Source organism: Eleginops maclovinus, chromosome 20 (genome assembly GCF_036324505.1).
Source record: "Eleginops maclovinus isolate JMC-PN-2008 ecotype Puerto Natales chromosome 20, JC_Emac_rtc_rv5, whole genome shotgun sequence".
NCBI classification, from domain to species: domain Eukaryota; kingdom Metazoa; phylum Chordata; class Actinopteri; order Perciformes; family Eleginopidae; genus Eleginops; species Eleginops maclovinus.
The window spans coordinates 19,919,296-19,933,833 of NC_086368.1; the positions used below are offsets into that span (position 1 = coordinate 19,919,296).

A 14,538-nucleotide genomic window follows, 5' to 3' on the forward strand; every position below is an offset into this window, starting at 1 on the left:
GAGAGAAGTTTACACTTTGAGCCTCACGTGATGCAACAAGCAGGTCAGGATTTCTTAACCTTGGTGGTAATCAGAGAGCTGTCAACAGTCCACACTCACAACAAGAAATCCTGCTGCGGCTTCACATGGTCTGAAGGCTTAGGATCATCCTCACAGAAACGAGAGAGGGAATACAGCATCTAGCGTGTGTGATTCACAGAATAGAAGTCAGTGTGCCAAGGGGATGGGAGCTTCAGACCATATGCTCAGAAGGTGAGGGGATTGGAGTCTAATGGGATTGATCTAATCTGCTTTTACATTAATAGAAAGAGGAAGGAGGAAGAGAGAAACAATCATTTAGATTTCAATAACTTTCTGTTATGTTATGCAGTTAGTAAAATAAGTGTAACTGAAGAGGAGAATCACCATTGATCTCATCAAAACAGGGTTGTTTCTGTCTCCACTCTTACATTCTCTGTGTTTGTTCGTGCCATCTGATCACATAATCATTTGATTAATCCCTAACACCTTCCTGTTGATGGAAAGAATGAGCCACAACAAGACGGTAACAATACCCACGTCATTTTAGCCTGAAGCAACCTTGCTCCTTTTAAGATCAGCTGGCATTAGTTCAAACTTCTCCAAAACATACTCAGCCAGCCTCTCACCAAACACCAGCACGTCTTCTTCCGAAGGCGATGTTGCTCAACTGGTTCCTCCTCCTCCTCCTCCTCCTGTTACGCGTGTACCTGACTTTTTCCTACCTCAGGGCACCAGCCTGTAAGTGTAAACACGCATGAATCATCAGCGTTTCAGATGATCACTTTACCGTCATTACCAGGTAGTCGTCAATCTTATCCCACTCTTTCCTTCACAGAAGAACTTGTGATGGTGTTGTGCATCTGTTCTGTTAACCCTACAGATGGGACACAGGACAGACTGGGTGGTATGAGAGGCGGGAGCATCATAAGGAGGTGTAACACAGTTACACCCCACTTATAGATTCAAAATAACCTTGGAACAGGTTAACATGGCTGTAATTGTGAAAAATGTCCATACAATTTTCTCTAGGTCCAAGGTGATGTCTTTAAATCCGTTGTTATGAATGTCTTGTTTTGAAACCCGCATATTCAGTTTAACATGATATAAAACAGGAAAGAAAAGCAAGAAATCTCCATATTTCATTCTTAAAAGGTTTTCTTTCATTTTTTCATTACTTTAACAATAAAAGTATTATCAGAAAGGTTGGCATAAGCTTACTGCCAACTTATCATGACAGACTCCTTTCATGCGTCACAGCAGGGAAGAAGCAGCTGCAGCTATAAATTAACAATAGCAATTATTTTCAACACAAGCTCATTATCTCCCTGTAAACAAACCTGTGCATGTCATAAATTGTATTAGCTGCAGCTGTGTCTACCCTGCTCCGACAACACCAACCACAAACTGATGTTATGTCATATGTTATATTTCCCCATTTAGATGTTTTACATTCTTAAAAAGCAAATGCGGCCTTTGACCTAACCTAGACACACTCACAGTCTTCACTTATGTATATATATATATATATAAAACCCACTTTGTTCAGTTTATTCTGTGTTCTTCTTGACTTTCACAGTAGTGTGTAATAACAAGTGGGTGTCAGTATCACATGCTGCCTCTGAGTTGTGTCACAGGCCGCTGACTCAGAGTCCCCAGTGTTCAGTGAATCGGTAATCTAATCACAGACAGAAATCCAGCGTACTTTATGGTGATTCACTGTACCGACTGAACCGGGGGACATCTGGAGACACTCTTGTTTAAACAGCACAGGCCACAGGTGTCGCATAGCAATGAACAACACCGTAACTGCTGGTAACAAGAGCGTCAGGTTAGGTGACAAATGAGGAATGATCCCGACTGATGTCTCGTTTCATGTATTGTCACGTTATCTCAAATCAAAGGTTTCCTCAGAACTGAGCTTCAAGATCTTTTGAATTCTTATTTGGCCCTCTGTGTACAGCACATACTGGATTTGGCCAAACTTAAAGAAGGAATGTTTGTGTCACCCTTCATGGAATCTAGGTCGTTTTTATAATATAATATGCGTTTCCCATACCAGAAATCACCCCAGAGCAGCACAATTCAGTTAATAATCATTTTTATTTTCTTTAGAAAAAGAAACTATCACAACTTCATTTGGTTACTGTACAGTTTCTCTTCTCATAGTCACTCATTCTGATAACAGTTTGTGATTTCATGCTGGAACACCAAACACCCTCCTACTAACGCACACCACTAGTTACAACATGACAGTATACTTTCCTCTTTTTCCGCATTTTAAATCCTGTGATATTTTGGACTGAATAGCAAATAGAAATCACTTCTATAAAAAAAAAAATTTTAAAAACTGAGACAGAGACAGTAGAAATCTCTGACAGATTCACTGAGGAAACGAGGGACAAGAGAAGGAACTCTTTGAGCGGTGTGGTCCATACAACGTGCACCTGACAAACTGCATTTTGGAGAGCACCATGGTTCACTGTATGTGTGAGTTTAAGAGGTTCCCTGCCCTACATGAGACAAGAGAGAGAGAGAGAGAGAGAGAGAGAGAGAGAGTCAGTCGGTGGGGGGTGGGGAGAGTATCTAGGTCAGATTGCGGAGCATGCAGACCCCCTTTGCAGACACACTCATGTACACATTCTCTCGCTCTCTGAGGACATGCATGCATGTTCATCCACAGCTCGGACAGAACACTGTAAATCGAACACAGTTAATATAAGATTATGGGATGTATCAAGTATGTCTCCCTGAGAAACACTTCTTTCTTCAGTACCATAAAAACCCTCCGTCACTAGCCCGTCAACCCTTCTACACCTCGTCCTGAAATAAAAACATTTTGGCTCATATATATATATATATATATGTTTTTAAAACATACCGCTCTTCCTTTTTTTCTTGCAATTGAAAGCACCTCTTGTTCCAGTAGGATTAGTGCACCACTGCCAATGATCCCAGCAGCCAATAAGGGGGCATGGGCTTGTGACATTCAAACAACTTTTAACTTTCCACAGCCAACTTTCCACCCCGCAGGTGTATATGTGTAAGGACTTGCATCTCTCCTTCTCTATATATATATATATATATATATAAATATATATATACACACCGGTTTATTGGAGCCAGCCTCGCATGGCAGGCTCAGTTTGTGAAGTACCGAGTGTGATGGTGACACCTTTGTGACAGTTTGAGTTCGAGTGGAGCTACTGTCCTCCCCACCACCCCTCTTTACACGCAAATGGGGGGAGGAGGAGGAGGGGGGCTGTAAATAGGTTGTCCGACGGCCTCTCGACAACTCCCACATAAGCACCACGGAGCTAAAGCACACACTAACGTCACATATTGAGCTGACACTCAAGCACCAGGGACCGGGAAAAGTAGGAGGGAGCACAATTAGCAAAGACAAAGAAGTGAAGACTTATTGCTAAAAAATGACTTCCTAATTCTTCCCCACATAATGCCAGTCCCTCTTTACTGGTGTAAAGGCATTTATTGGATATTTAAGGGGGGATTTGTGACCGTGTGTGTGCAGGGGCTCGAACATTAGCACATGATTATGTTCTTCTGTTAAATCACGTTGGATCAAACACATCTTTGCTTGCTAATAACTCTAGTGTGATAAGAGTAATCTCTGTAGCCCTTTTCAAGTTTCACTCATATGAACGCTCTCCCAAGAAAGGGATGGCATCCTCTGAGAGTTAAGAAAGAGTGTGAAGTGAGGCAAGTGACAGTGCAGGTGTGCTTCAGTGTGTTTTTACTAAAAACACACCATCACGTGAGAACACACGCAGGTTAAAAACATTTGCTCATTAATGAAGTCGTCCACTCACACGAGGAAGTTTTTAAAAAGCGTTATCTAAAAATCAAACCTCATCAGGCTGTATAGAGCAATTCCACAGCCGCTCAAGAAAATCCTCTGTATAAAAACATCTGTGAGTGTTCCATTTATTGTCTCTCGCTCTGCTCAGCTAATATTAAAAACCAGGAACTGGGGTGTCGACACCTCTCAGTAGAAAACAAACAAAAGAACAACCAAACGAGTTTTAAAAACCTAGCCTCCATGTCCTCCGGTGCTCTGCCTCCTCCTGAGGAGTGCAGAGGTGGAGAAGAGAGGAGATTACAGCGCTCTCTCTCTAAGAGACAAGTTTGGGTAGGACCGTGCGAAGAGGTATGGTCTCTCCTGAGTCCCCCATCATGTGGCCCCGCAGTTTGTTATTGGCAGCTGTCGTGCCTAAGCCAGGCCCCCCTTTGGCCAGGATAGAAGGGAAAGAGGTGCTGTGGTGCTCGGGAAGCCGTTTCATTGTTGCCCCTTGGCTCTTCTCGGTCCCTGGAAGGGGCTTGGGTAGGCGGCGATACAGCCAAGGGTGTCTGAGGGCCTGGCTAGGAGTGAGCCGTGACGAGGGGTCCCAGTCCAAACACTTCTTTATGAAGTCAGTAAAGGTGGGGTCCTCGCAGCCCTTGAGCGCGGCACTCCACTCCTTGCTACCTGGGGGGCCTCTCATCTTACCGCGGCGAGAGCGAGACCCTGTGAGCACGGTGGCGCCTGTAGGCAGGGTGTTGGCTCCACAGTAACGAGGGTGGCCCTTGGAGTTGATGAAGTTCTTTGCCCGTTTGGCCTGCTCGACCACCTTCTGCGGGGGCATGCCCAGCAGCTCCATGACACAGGCCAGCTGGTCGCCTTCGTCCTCACCGGGGAACAGCGGGTAGCCGGTCAGCAGCTCAGCCAGGATGCAGCCGAAGCTCCACATGTCGATAGGAAGGCCGTAGCGCGACCCGAGGATCACCTCCGGAGCGCGGTAGAAACGAGACTGGATGTAGGTGTACACTCGCTGGTGTTCGAAACAGCTGGAACCAAAGTCAATCACCTGGAGGAGACAAGAGAGGAGAGGGTCAATGCAGTGAACCCGTTACCGCTCTACAGAGGCCGCACTCGAGTGTGCTGTGAGTCTCACCTTGATGCCGCTGCGGCCCTGCTGCTTCAGCAGGATGTTCTCCGGCTTGAGGTCACAGTGAATGATTCTATGCCGGTTCAGGGCCTCCAGGCACTGCAAAATGGAGTGTGCAAACTTCCTGACCAGCGGCAAACTGAAGCCCTGGAATTTGTTGCGCTTAATGAGCTCATACAGGTTCATGCTCAGCAGCTCGAAGGTCATGCAGATGTGGTTGCGGAAGGTGAAGTTTTCGAGCATGTGCACCACATTCATGGTGCCGTTGCGATCCTGCTTGCGCAGATGCTCCAGGATGCGGATCTCCTCCTGCGCCTGCCGGTGGAAGCGCTTTTCGTTGCGCACCATTTTCAGAGCCAGGTGCTGCTGCAGTTTGTGGTCGTACACCTTCGCCACCTGGCCGAAGCTTCCCTTACCGATGATCTGAGCAGAGCCCGAGAACGAAACAGTGTGATTATGACAGCCTAAACACTTGACACACTGAAGAAAACCAAACATCACAATATTTTGTAACAAATACAATTACCTACTTTATTGTAGGCTTTACCACTGATGCTGTCACCAAATATTATCATCAATAATCATCTGCAGGAAGATTTCAATACCTTGAGGAACTCGTAGCGGTATGCCAGGTGGTCATGGGCGACATTAATGTAGCCGCCCTGCTCATCGTCGTAGCCACAGTTGTTGTTGCCGCCAGCGACGGCAGGCCTCTTCTTGGCATTGGGTCCCACGAAGTAGATGTCTGGGTAGGAGTGGATCTCCGCCTGCTCCAGGGTGGTCAGCTGAGATCGGTACAGTCTCAGAGCCTGGTCGGGGGTGAGGGGGCCGCACAGCTTCCCGCTGTTCCCTCCTCCACTTCCGACGCCGTGCGTGCCGGAGGATTCACTGGAGCCCTTACTGGATTCAGTGCTGCGGCAAGCAAGCATGACAGAAACATGCTGTGAAGGGGGGTTCCTCCTGCTTGTGAATGTGTTTTCGGCAACTTTAGAATACTTCACTACAGTGTTTTTAAGTTATCGTGGCGTGTGCTTGTGTGCGTTTCTCACCTGTCTACACTGTGCTCCTTGGACAGGCTGGAGACCGGGGCGGGTTTACTGGGCGTCTGTCCCGTGGTCCCACTGTTCAGAGGGGCTGCTGTTGTTATGGCGTTGACCTTCCGATTGTTGGTGGAGTCTTCATACAGGTACTTGACCTTCAGCTGGCCACCTCGCACGCTGACCTGTTCCCTCATTACAGTCTTGTTACTGACAACCTGTGAGAGGAAGAAGACACAAACCATTGATAAAAAGGGTAGGAGCAGGGTGTAAAACGTGCATTATGTTTCCTATATATTGACTGACTGATTTGTTACACGGTTTAAATAAATACAAATAATCTAAAACTAAGAAATCAGAATTAGCTAGTGAGCAATAGAGGTTTCGTTTGATAAGATCCTTAATATCCACCGCTCACCACAGAGCAGTGAGTCATGTGCAGAGCTACAGAATGCAGCAGGTGAACCAGCGCAACTGGATTTAGATCCAGTCTGGCAACAAATTAAAATGCAGGCCCACCCCACCTGAACCCATGCAACATGCGTTCCCCTTTGTTTTGATTGCCAGCTGTTGGGTAAAAGGTATTGCTATCTTTCAGCTAGTGTTCTTATAATCATATAGGCTAAGTTGTTGGGGTTCAATATGCCGGCACGACACACAAACAGGAAGTTCCAATTTCAGCGACAGGGATTTGATCTTCATCTGATCTAAACAATCACAAACACTGTCATCTATTTCTGAACAAATGTGCAGACAAACTTTTAAAAGTGCTGATTCCACTGTTGCCTAATACAACTGTAAGGTCAGAAAAGTTTCAGGAACGCTCGAGTGCCTTGCCCTTGCTTTAGGTTTCAGCAACCCCAGGAATTCATTCCTCCTCACTCTCTGCGTCTCCCTCCCTTCCCTCTCTTACCAGCGGAAAGAGCCCTCCACAAGATTATGGAGCTCAAGGGAAATGACAGTCATTAAAGTTAGATTATACTCTTAAACTGTAGAAGCAGTGTGGATGTTAATAAGACACGCCGACATAAACCCGGCGTGGCCTTCCTATATACAGACACATATTGACTGAGTGTGTCTAGCTGTCTCTCTTTCACGAGCTGCTGTATTTAACGTCAGCTCAGTTTCACCCGTTTGAGGGACTATAGATTTTTGGCCTAATGTTTTCTCTTCTTAAATAGCTATGCTTCCCTGTGGAGCTTCTGGCTGCGGCTCGTACACACAGCTGAGCAGCTCTGTGGCTGAAACAGTGTCCCCCGATTAACACAACAAGGAAATGTACATTAAAAGTAGGTGTTGACATGTTCCACTGAAAGAGGACTCAGCCTCGGAGTGTGTTTGTGTTGTATGATTGGGTCCTAAAATAGAGGTGGTATGCAGGATGGGTTTCCATACATGTAACCATAGAGTCTCAACTCATTACAACGGCCCTGCTGTTGACCCAGGGTCCGGTGCAGCTGTTGTCCCAAAGCTGTACTACTAACATAGTAAATGTCATCGATCGAGCCCACTCACCCCGCCACAAAGGCTGGCCTTAAAAATCAAAGCTCTCAGCACGTGGAGCACTAACTGTGATGGATTATGGATTGGGAATGGGCAAGGGTCGCCATTAGAAAAACATTTTTTAAAGTGATGGAAATGACAACCACTCGGGGAGCGAAAATCTTCTTTAAACACCAACGAATACCAAGTCCTTTCTGAGCAAATCTGCAACAGATGGAGAAGGGCTAATCTCTTTTTCTGAGAGAGAAACACCTAAGTACGCTTTTCTCCTCTCAAGCACACAGTCTGAGCGTTGCACAACCCGGCATATCAGCAAATCGTGGTCAAAGAGAGATATGAATTGGGTCATAGACATAACAAAACTGATTAATGTCACATTATGACCCAGAACTAAGCACTAATACACTTTCTTGTAATCATTCTTGCCTTACAAAGAACAGGGAAGTTCATTACTTTAATAGAGCATGAGGCAAAACGCTGAACTGGGGGCGGATAATACCTCAGAGAGCGTGACAGAAAATACAAAGGACGAAGGACAGGGCTAAAGAGAAACTAGGACTAACCTATGCACAAGCAACACTGATGGGGGGGGGGGGATTACATGAGATAGTGGAAGGGGAGGGGGGAGAATGTGGATTGTGGATTTTGTTTGTGGGTCACATTTTCAAGCCCAATAAATCTTAACAATATATCAAACCAGCCATTTTTCCCCCCTCTGCTGGTGTGGGGGGCGGTGAAGTATCATTGTTTGTGCATTTTCTTCCAAAGGGGCTTTTCAGAGGCAAACAAAGCTCAAAGATACCCCACCAGGACAATTCTAATTTAATGTCGTAAGCGTTGATGCCATTTAACCACTAATTGTTTTCAGTTACACAAAAAAGTAAACTAACCAATATTTACTGATTAGCAATGAAAGTCATTTATATTTAACTACATGTGAAGTCTATGGAAATCTATGACCTACATTCTATCAATAACTGGTACTGATAACTCTGTAATTATGCACAGCTACACTGCATTTCACACTGGTTCTTCTGTCAGGACTTTTCTCCGAGCTAATGCAACATTCAGTATGCACTGTGTCTCTATCAGTGAACTGAAAAATGCACATTCAAACTACAAAAGTTCCCAAGACTGGCAACTGCTGTTGATCACATTAACTTTGGCTAGAGACACAAAATGGCCTCTGCACTTCAACTGATCCGACATGCTCAAGCAAAAATTGTACTCTGTAACAACACAGACTCTCGTTTCCCATCGGGCAGTGAATCAATATTGATGACACTATTCTCTTGAAAGGTATTAACACGTGACTGAATTACACAGGTTGCAGGTAGCAGATAAGACCTGAGATAAGCCTGCAAATCAAGGTTGCAGGGAGAAGGAGGAGGGTTGTAAATGTGATGAATGGAAACAGGGCTGAGAGGGGAATATATCTCAGAGGAACAGGATGTCTGGAGACAGAGTGTGCTCCGGCACAGGAAATACAGATTTGCTGGCTTTGTGCATACGCATGTGTGTTTGTGTGTGTGCACTTACTGTGTGTTTGGGCATGGGGGGCAGCCCAGACGGACTGTTTGTATCTGCGTCGTCTTTAAGGATGTGGTCTGTCCTCATGTACGAGTCATAGAGACCATCACCATGGCGTGCTGAAGGAACAGAGAGGGACAAATAAGTCAGCATGATAATGTGAAATCATCAAATCTGCAACGGAGACACACTCAGGGATAAAGGCTGACGTTCTGAGGCGACGCCTATGGAAAATAATCTAATCTGACACAGAGGTGGACAATTCCTTGCTCATGCAAACCAAGCAAAGTCCCATTAATTATTTGATTACGTAACCTGCCATTACCAATGAGTACTTTGAGACTGAATCAATTCATTTGCATACATCCAGTGAGCTAACCTCAGCAGGAGAGCCCCACACTGCTCCTCTCTGCAGACCAGTGGGGATGCACATTGCCTGCCACAAAAACAAACCCACGTTTTTGGTGAAAAGCAGCCATTATTAGCAGATGCATCCATTGTATCTATTGTGTCAAATACATTGTATCCAAAGCCAGAGCTCCGACCTGACCAGCTTAGATAGGGCTTATGGTCCGAGATCGCTAGCGCTGCAAGTGGTATTATTGGCCTAATGGGAGTAACAGATGCCTCTATGACGACAGCATCTTTCCGCCTGTTCATTCAGACCAAGTCATGTAGTGCACACACCAGGTGTGCTCAGAAATAGAGCCCATATGGATGGATGCTGGTGCTTGTCATTCGATAGTGTCCGCTCACCTCTGTGGCACTGAGCCAAACACCTTTATGTGAGATGGCACAGAGTAGATGGATATATGGGGGGAGGAGGAGGAATCCAGGTACTCAAATGACAAACCTCCACCAGCCGGCTGTTCATCATCTCAACAGTCCTGTAGTCCTACAAGTTGCCACTGCACAGCACATAAAAACCTCTAATGGCTTGAAATAAGGATAAGCAGCATGTTAGCCTAAGCCAATTATCGAGCTATTGTGTTTGGTTAGCTCATTAGCAAACAGCCCAAAACTGTTGCAGGTCTGAAGTTTTCTCTGACTAGCCCGAGAGGGTTGTAACCATGTGCAGGTGCATCAAAGCCTGTGTCCCCTGCGTGAGCTCACAAATAGGCCAGGGTAGGGACAGTTTATACCTGCTGCCTAGAAACAGATGCGTTAGACTTGCACAGCACAGTAAACAGCGGCATTAGAGCTCCACGCACAATATAAAAAAGGCAAGAACAGGCCTCATTAGCCCTTTTCAAACTCCCAATTACCCAGTGGGGGTCTGCACTTTCTGTAAAGCATCTGACTTTGTTTTCCAAGCAAACTTTCTCAGGGGGGGAGCTCAAACTTCTATGTCCCCCAACATCCAGTTTACTGCTGCAGCTGGCTCTACACATTGTGAAAATAAACCCTTCTGCACAGCAAAGGCTAGCAAACAAGGTTCGAGCAAACAGACATATAGCAGATCATGTGTCATACAACGTGGGAGTGGTGGGGTTAAGGCATAGCTTTTTGTCTCCTCCTCCTCTTCCTTGTGTCCTGGACAAAGTGTCTCTTTGCAGACAATGCGTCCAATGTACACTTTCTGGAAAGCAATGTCACACAGTGTTCTTACTTTTTTTTTTAGAATGCAAACTTAAACATTGCCACAAACATAAACAAACCACAGAAAGAATAGGCCAGTGCCCATATAGGCTACATATAAACAATAACAGCTATGACGGCTGTGGTACAAATTCCAAAACAGTGGTTTAAAGAAGTGGCCAATAAATCAAGGCTTATCAAACACTGATAAACACATAAATTGCTTACGAGCAAGGTGTAAGAACAAGACGGAGCTTCCTGGGCTTTCTTCCAAAACATTCACAGACAGAAGTCTCGTGGTCAATATCAAAAGCAAAAGAAAACATGTTTACAACCGAAGACTTGTGAAAGGCCCTCAAAATCTGTCCGTTCTCTGCACACACAATGACACGACGTGCCACTTAAACCCACTCAAAGGTTAATAAACTCAATAAAAAACATTTTAGGGACATGTTATTTTGTAAATTTAGAGTGATGCAGCTTGTCTTTGTTCCACATTACAGCCGAATCTGCATTTAACAACAATTAGAGACAAATACATTTCAAATACTGCAACATTTGTATTGTAGTTACCTGTTGTTATTGGGCCCTCTGGTTTCCTGCTTATTATCATCATAATTGCAATACAAATCTGATGCCAGCATCCGAAGCGAATGAAAAATCCAAATAAAAAAGGGAAAAACAAAGATTCACGTAGCAAACTTTTCTAACAGCGTCTGTTACTCTGCTTCACTGTCGTGTTTGCTGACACTTAAAGAGCCCTACCAGCACCAACTCAAGTTATTCTCTCCTTTGGGATTAGCTAGCTGTTTTCTTGGCTCCAACTGTAATTTAACATCGTTTAATTAAACCACAGAGTTTTGTCTTCAGCGTGCTGGCTAACATTAGCTGCAGTTTGAAAACCCTGAGCAGGCGGTGGGGGTCGTTTCCCTCTGCTAGCTAGCCCGCTAGCTCGCAAAGCCACACAAACACCCGTCTGCCGGAGAGCCGCTCCCTCTGGTAAAAATAGTTTGAGTCCAACTACTGCAGCTCGGTGGTCTGACCCGTGTGCCCCTCGCCTTTCTCTGTCGGTACAAGGTGTCGATCAAGAGCACCATTCCCGTGCTTATTCCCGGTTAGCTGACTTTGTAGTGAGCTAGCTGCGGAGCTACCACTCGGTGAACCCCCACGATTTTGTCCTCCTTCGGGACAGCTTGGGGCCGCTCGTCTTCGGGGGATTGCTAGCCAGAGTAGGCTAGCTGTACTATAAGCCCCATGTTAACCGCAGACAAACCCGGAGCATCACCTTCGCAGAATCACCTGTACTCAGCGCAATAACGCGGCGGTGTTTAATCCTTCTTCTCCGCGGTAGGAGTATCTTATTCGACGCAGCTGTGTGTTGTTGCTAAGGGCGTCTTCAGTGCGCCCAGAGTCAGCAGGCAAACTGAGGGAGGAGCGGGGCGGGGCGGGGCTTAGCGAGTACCACAGCCCGCAGGAGGGCGCCCCGCGGCGGACACATTGATCTCTGCACACCGGCAAATTTGCTCTATTAAAATATACTCAATATTACAAACATGGGCAGTTCTAACCGTTCTGAATGGCCTATGTTGAAACTATTTGGGATAGTGTTGCAGTGTGTGCTGTAACTCCTGCCAAACATTTGGTCATGTGTTCTGTTTTAAAATATTTTAATTTAATACAAATAGGAAGTTATTACCACAAATGCTGTAACTGAAACAAATACTAATTCTGTTTTTGTATGTTTTTTTGTGCAGTATCATTTTAAAACTGAACTAAAAATATAGTAGTAATCCAAGTCAAAACATTAATACAAAAATAAAACATCTTTAATGTTGATAAATGTGCATAAAACGTTTTGAAGAAATGATAATAAGCATTTGTTCTTCAGATATAAATCTTGAAAAGTCATTATTATTTATAAACACAAGCAAAGAAGTATGCGTTAAACTTAATAGTTTGTTTGTACACTCATTTTGGTCCAACTTGCATATAACTTTCCCTAAAGGTCAGAGGTCAAATAATGCATGAGAGACAAACCCCAAATCACAAGTAGAATATAAAATGTTGTTCTTAATAATGGCTAACAGCTCCTCTTTAAATCTGAGTTCAACCACTACATTCATTTATTTCGACTTATAAATTAACTCTCTACAAAGTGCGACCTTTTGTATGAATTAATATGTACCAGATCCTTTTACAGATGCATGTTTGACAATCACGGGCAAGTAGAATAGAGTGGAGTTGGTCTTTTCATCAATCTTCAAATCCAAAGAAAAGTAGGTTCTGGTTATGACATTTTGGATTGAGTGATGCTCTTTGGGGTCTCGGTCAGACAACACCTGGAATTTTAAGACGTCAGCTTGGCCACTGTGATTGGTATTTTATAACCCATATACCTTGTTGATAAACAGAAAACAGATGCATTGACAAACCATTAGTTGCAGACCAAGGGCTATGAAGACCTTTCCTCAGGTCCACAGTGCTTCTGGTCATGGAAAGCTGAACTGTGGACTGAAATTGGAGAAGGCATGGAGATCCATACAGAGCTGGATATAGCTAGAGGCAGGGCAGAGGACAGACGGAGTGAGACTGGGCAAGCATGAGAAGGGGAATAGGCTAAATTCAGACAGTGATACATGCTTGGCAGAGGGTGATGCTAATCTTAGCTCTTTCTCAGAGGTGAGAAGAGGGGTCTGTCTATATTTGCTGCCATAAATAAGCATACTGACACAGTTTTAGGTGGCCCTCTGGGCAGCAGCCAACTCTTAAGGCCAGCTTGGCCGTGCTGATTATTCTTGGATGGTGGTGTATAGAGAGAGTAGGGTGACAATGCCTATAAATTGATCGGCTTATTGCATTTTCCTCTCAAATGGGTTCAAGGTGTAAGTGTGTAAATGAAGAGGCACTCTAATCACAGCCGGTGAATTTACAACCCCAGCAAGAGATGGGACCAGGTGCAAAGCTACCTATAGGTCCTTGTGGGGGTAAGGGAGGCTTTATTTGGTCCCAGAGCCTGTGACAGACACTGACACCAGCAGGTTTATTGGTCTAACACCTTTTGAATGCCCTTTGAATGAAAACAGACCATATCAGGTAAAGTATTGTGTAAAACAGTGAGTGTCACTACAACACCTCAAGGTTTTATCATGTCAAGCATATCAGAACACATAAAAACCTAATCGCACACGTTTATACACAGACAGTTTACATTTTGCATGTTAAAATAGATTAGAGCAGGGACTGCCACCTGTTGGTGATTAAAAAGCAATGCAGCTGGCTTCTGGTGAAGAAAAACCAGATGAAAAGCTCAGCACTTTCTACTTAGGGCATGTCTGGACATCACATTTGGCTGAAAGAGATTAACCATCTACCAATGCATTTAGTGTCTCTGTTATGAGATGTGAAATTATCCGTACATATAATCCTCAGGCACTTAATGAAATGAAATATGCTGTCTACAAAATGAACATGATGTGCATATAATTTAAGTAATACGTCAAATTGTTTTTTCCCTTTTCATAAACTCTTACTTCATTGGTTGGAATTCAGTTTGTAGCTCTAAGAAACAGATCAGCATGAAGAAGGGCAACAAGTTTGAGTTCTCTTTCTTTTTGTTGTAACCCAACCCTGTCCTTAAGAACTAAGAGAAATGCATTTTCAATTAAAGTACTGAAGTGGTAACTCTTCTGGATTCATTCTAGGATTTCACCCTGTAGTTTACCACTTTCAAAAACATTTATGTGATGTGATAAAGGTCTACATGATTGGAGTTTTCCTCAAGTAAGGGCTGAAGACCCATACACAGGGAACCATATTGGGCCTCATGATGAAGAAACCGACTTAACATGCAAAGGAGATTTGTTTAAAACTTTGCATGGCCTTCAGTGAAACCACGCTGAAGCCAGAGGAATTAGGACATGAGAACA

The 14,538-nt window shown here is 44.5% G+C and overlaps 1 protein-coding gene across 3 annotated transcripts; it reads right to left on the minus strand.

The window, feature by feature from the left end:
• Positions 1-2,102: 2,102 nt before the first annotated feature.
• On the minus strand, positions 2,103-11,995 carry dyrk3 (dual specificity tyrosine phosphorylation regulated kinase 3). 3 transcript variants are annotated; one of them, XM_063910879.1, is made up of 6 exons: positions 11,186-11,995; positions 9,044-9,153; positions 6,014-6,219; positions 5,570-5,876; positions 4,971-5,387; positions 2,103-4,883 (listed from the first exon to the last, which is right to left on the minus strand). In XM_063910879.1, the coding sequence occupies exons 1-6, from the start codon at positions 11,226-11,228 to the stop codon at positions 4,152-4,154; spliced, it is 1,815 nt and encodes a 604-aa protein (XP_063766949.1). In that variant the 5' UTR covers positions 11,229-11,995; the 3' UTR covers positions 2,103-4,151. The 3 variants fall into 3 exon arrangements, with proteins under 3 accessions (XP_063766949.1, XP_063766948.1, XP_063766947.1); XM_063910878.1 differs by having other exon boundaries at positions 5,570-5,924; XM_063910877.1 differs by having other exon boundaries at positions 5,570-5,927.
• Between the last annotated feature and the right edge of the window lie 2,543 nt (positions 11,996-14,538).

Bases quoted from the DNA above. Each gene is read 5' to 3' on its own strand.
- dyrk3 (XM_063910877.1), bottom strand. From the start codon at position 11,228: ATGATGATAATAAGCAGGAAACCAGAGGGCCCAATAACAACAG. The intron at 6,220-9,043 runs GTAAGTGCACAC...TTCCTCTCACAG, and splicing joins CCCCCATGCCCAAACACACA to GTTGTCAGTAACAAGACTGT. The intron at 5,928-6,013 runs GTGAGAAACGCA...CACATTCACAAG, and splicing joins AAGGAGCACAGTGTAGACAG to CAGGAGGAACCCCCCTTCAC.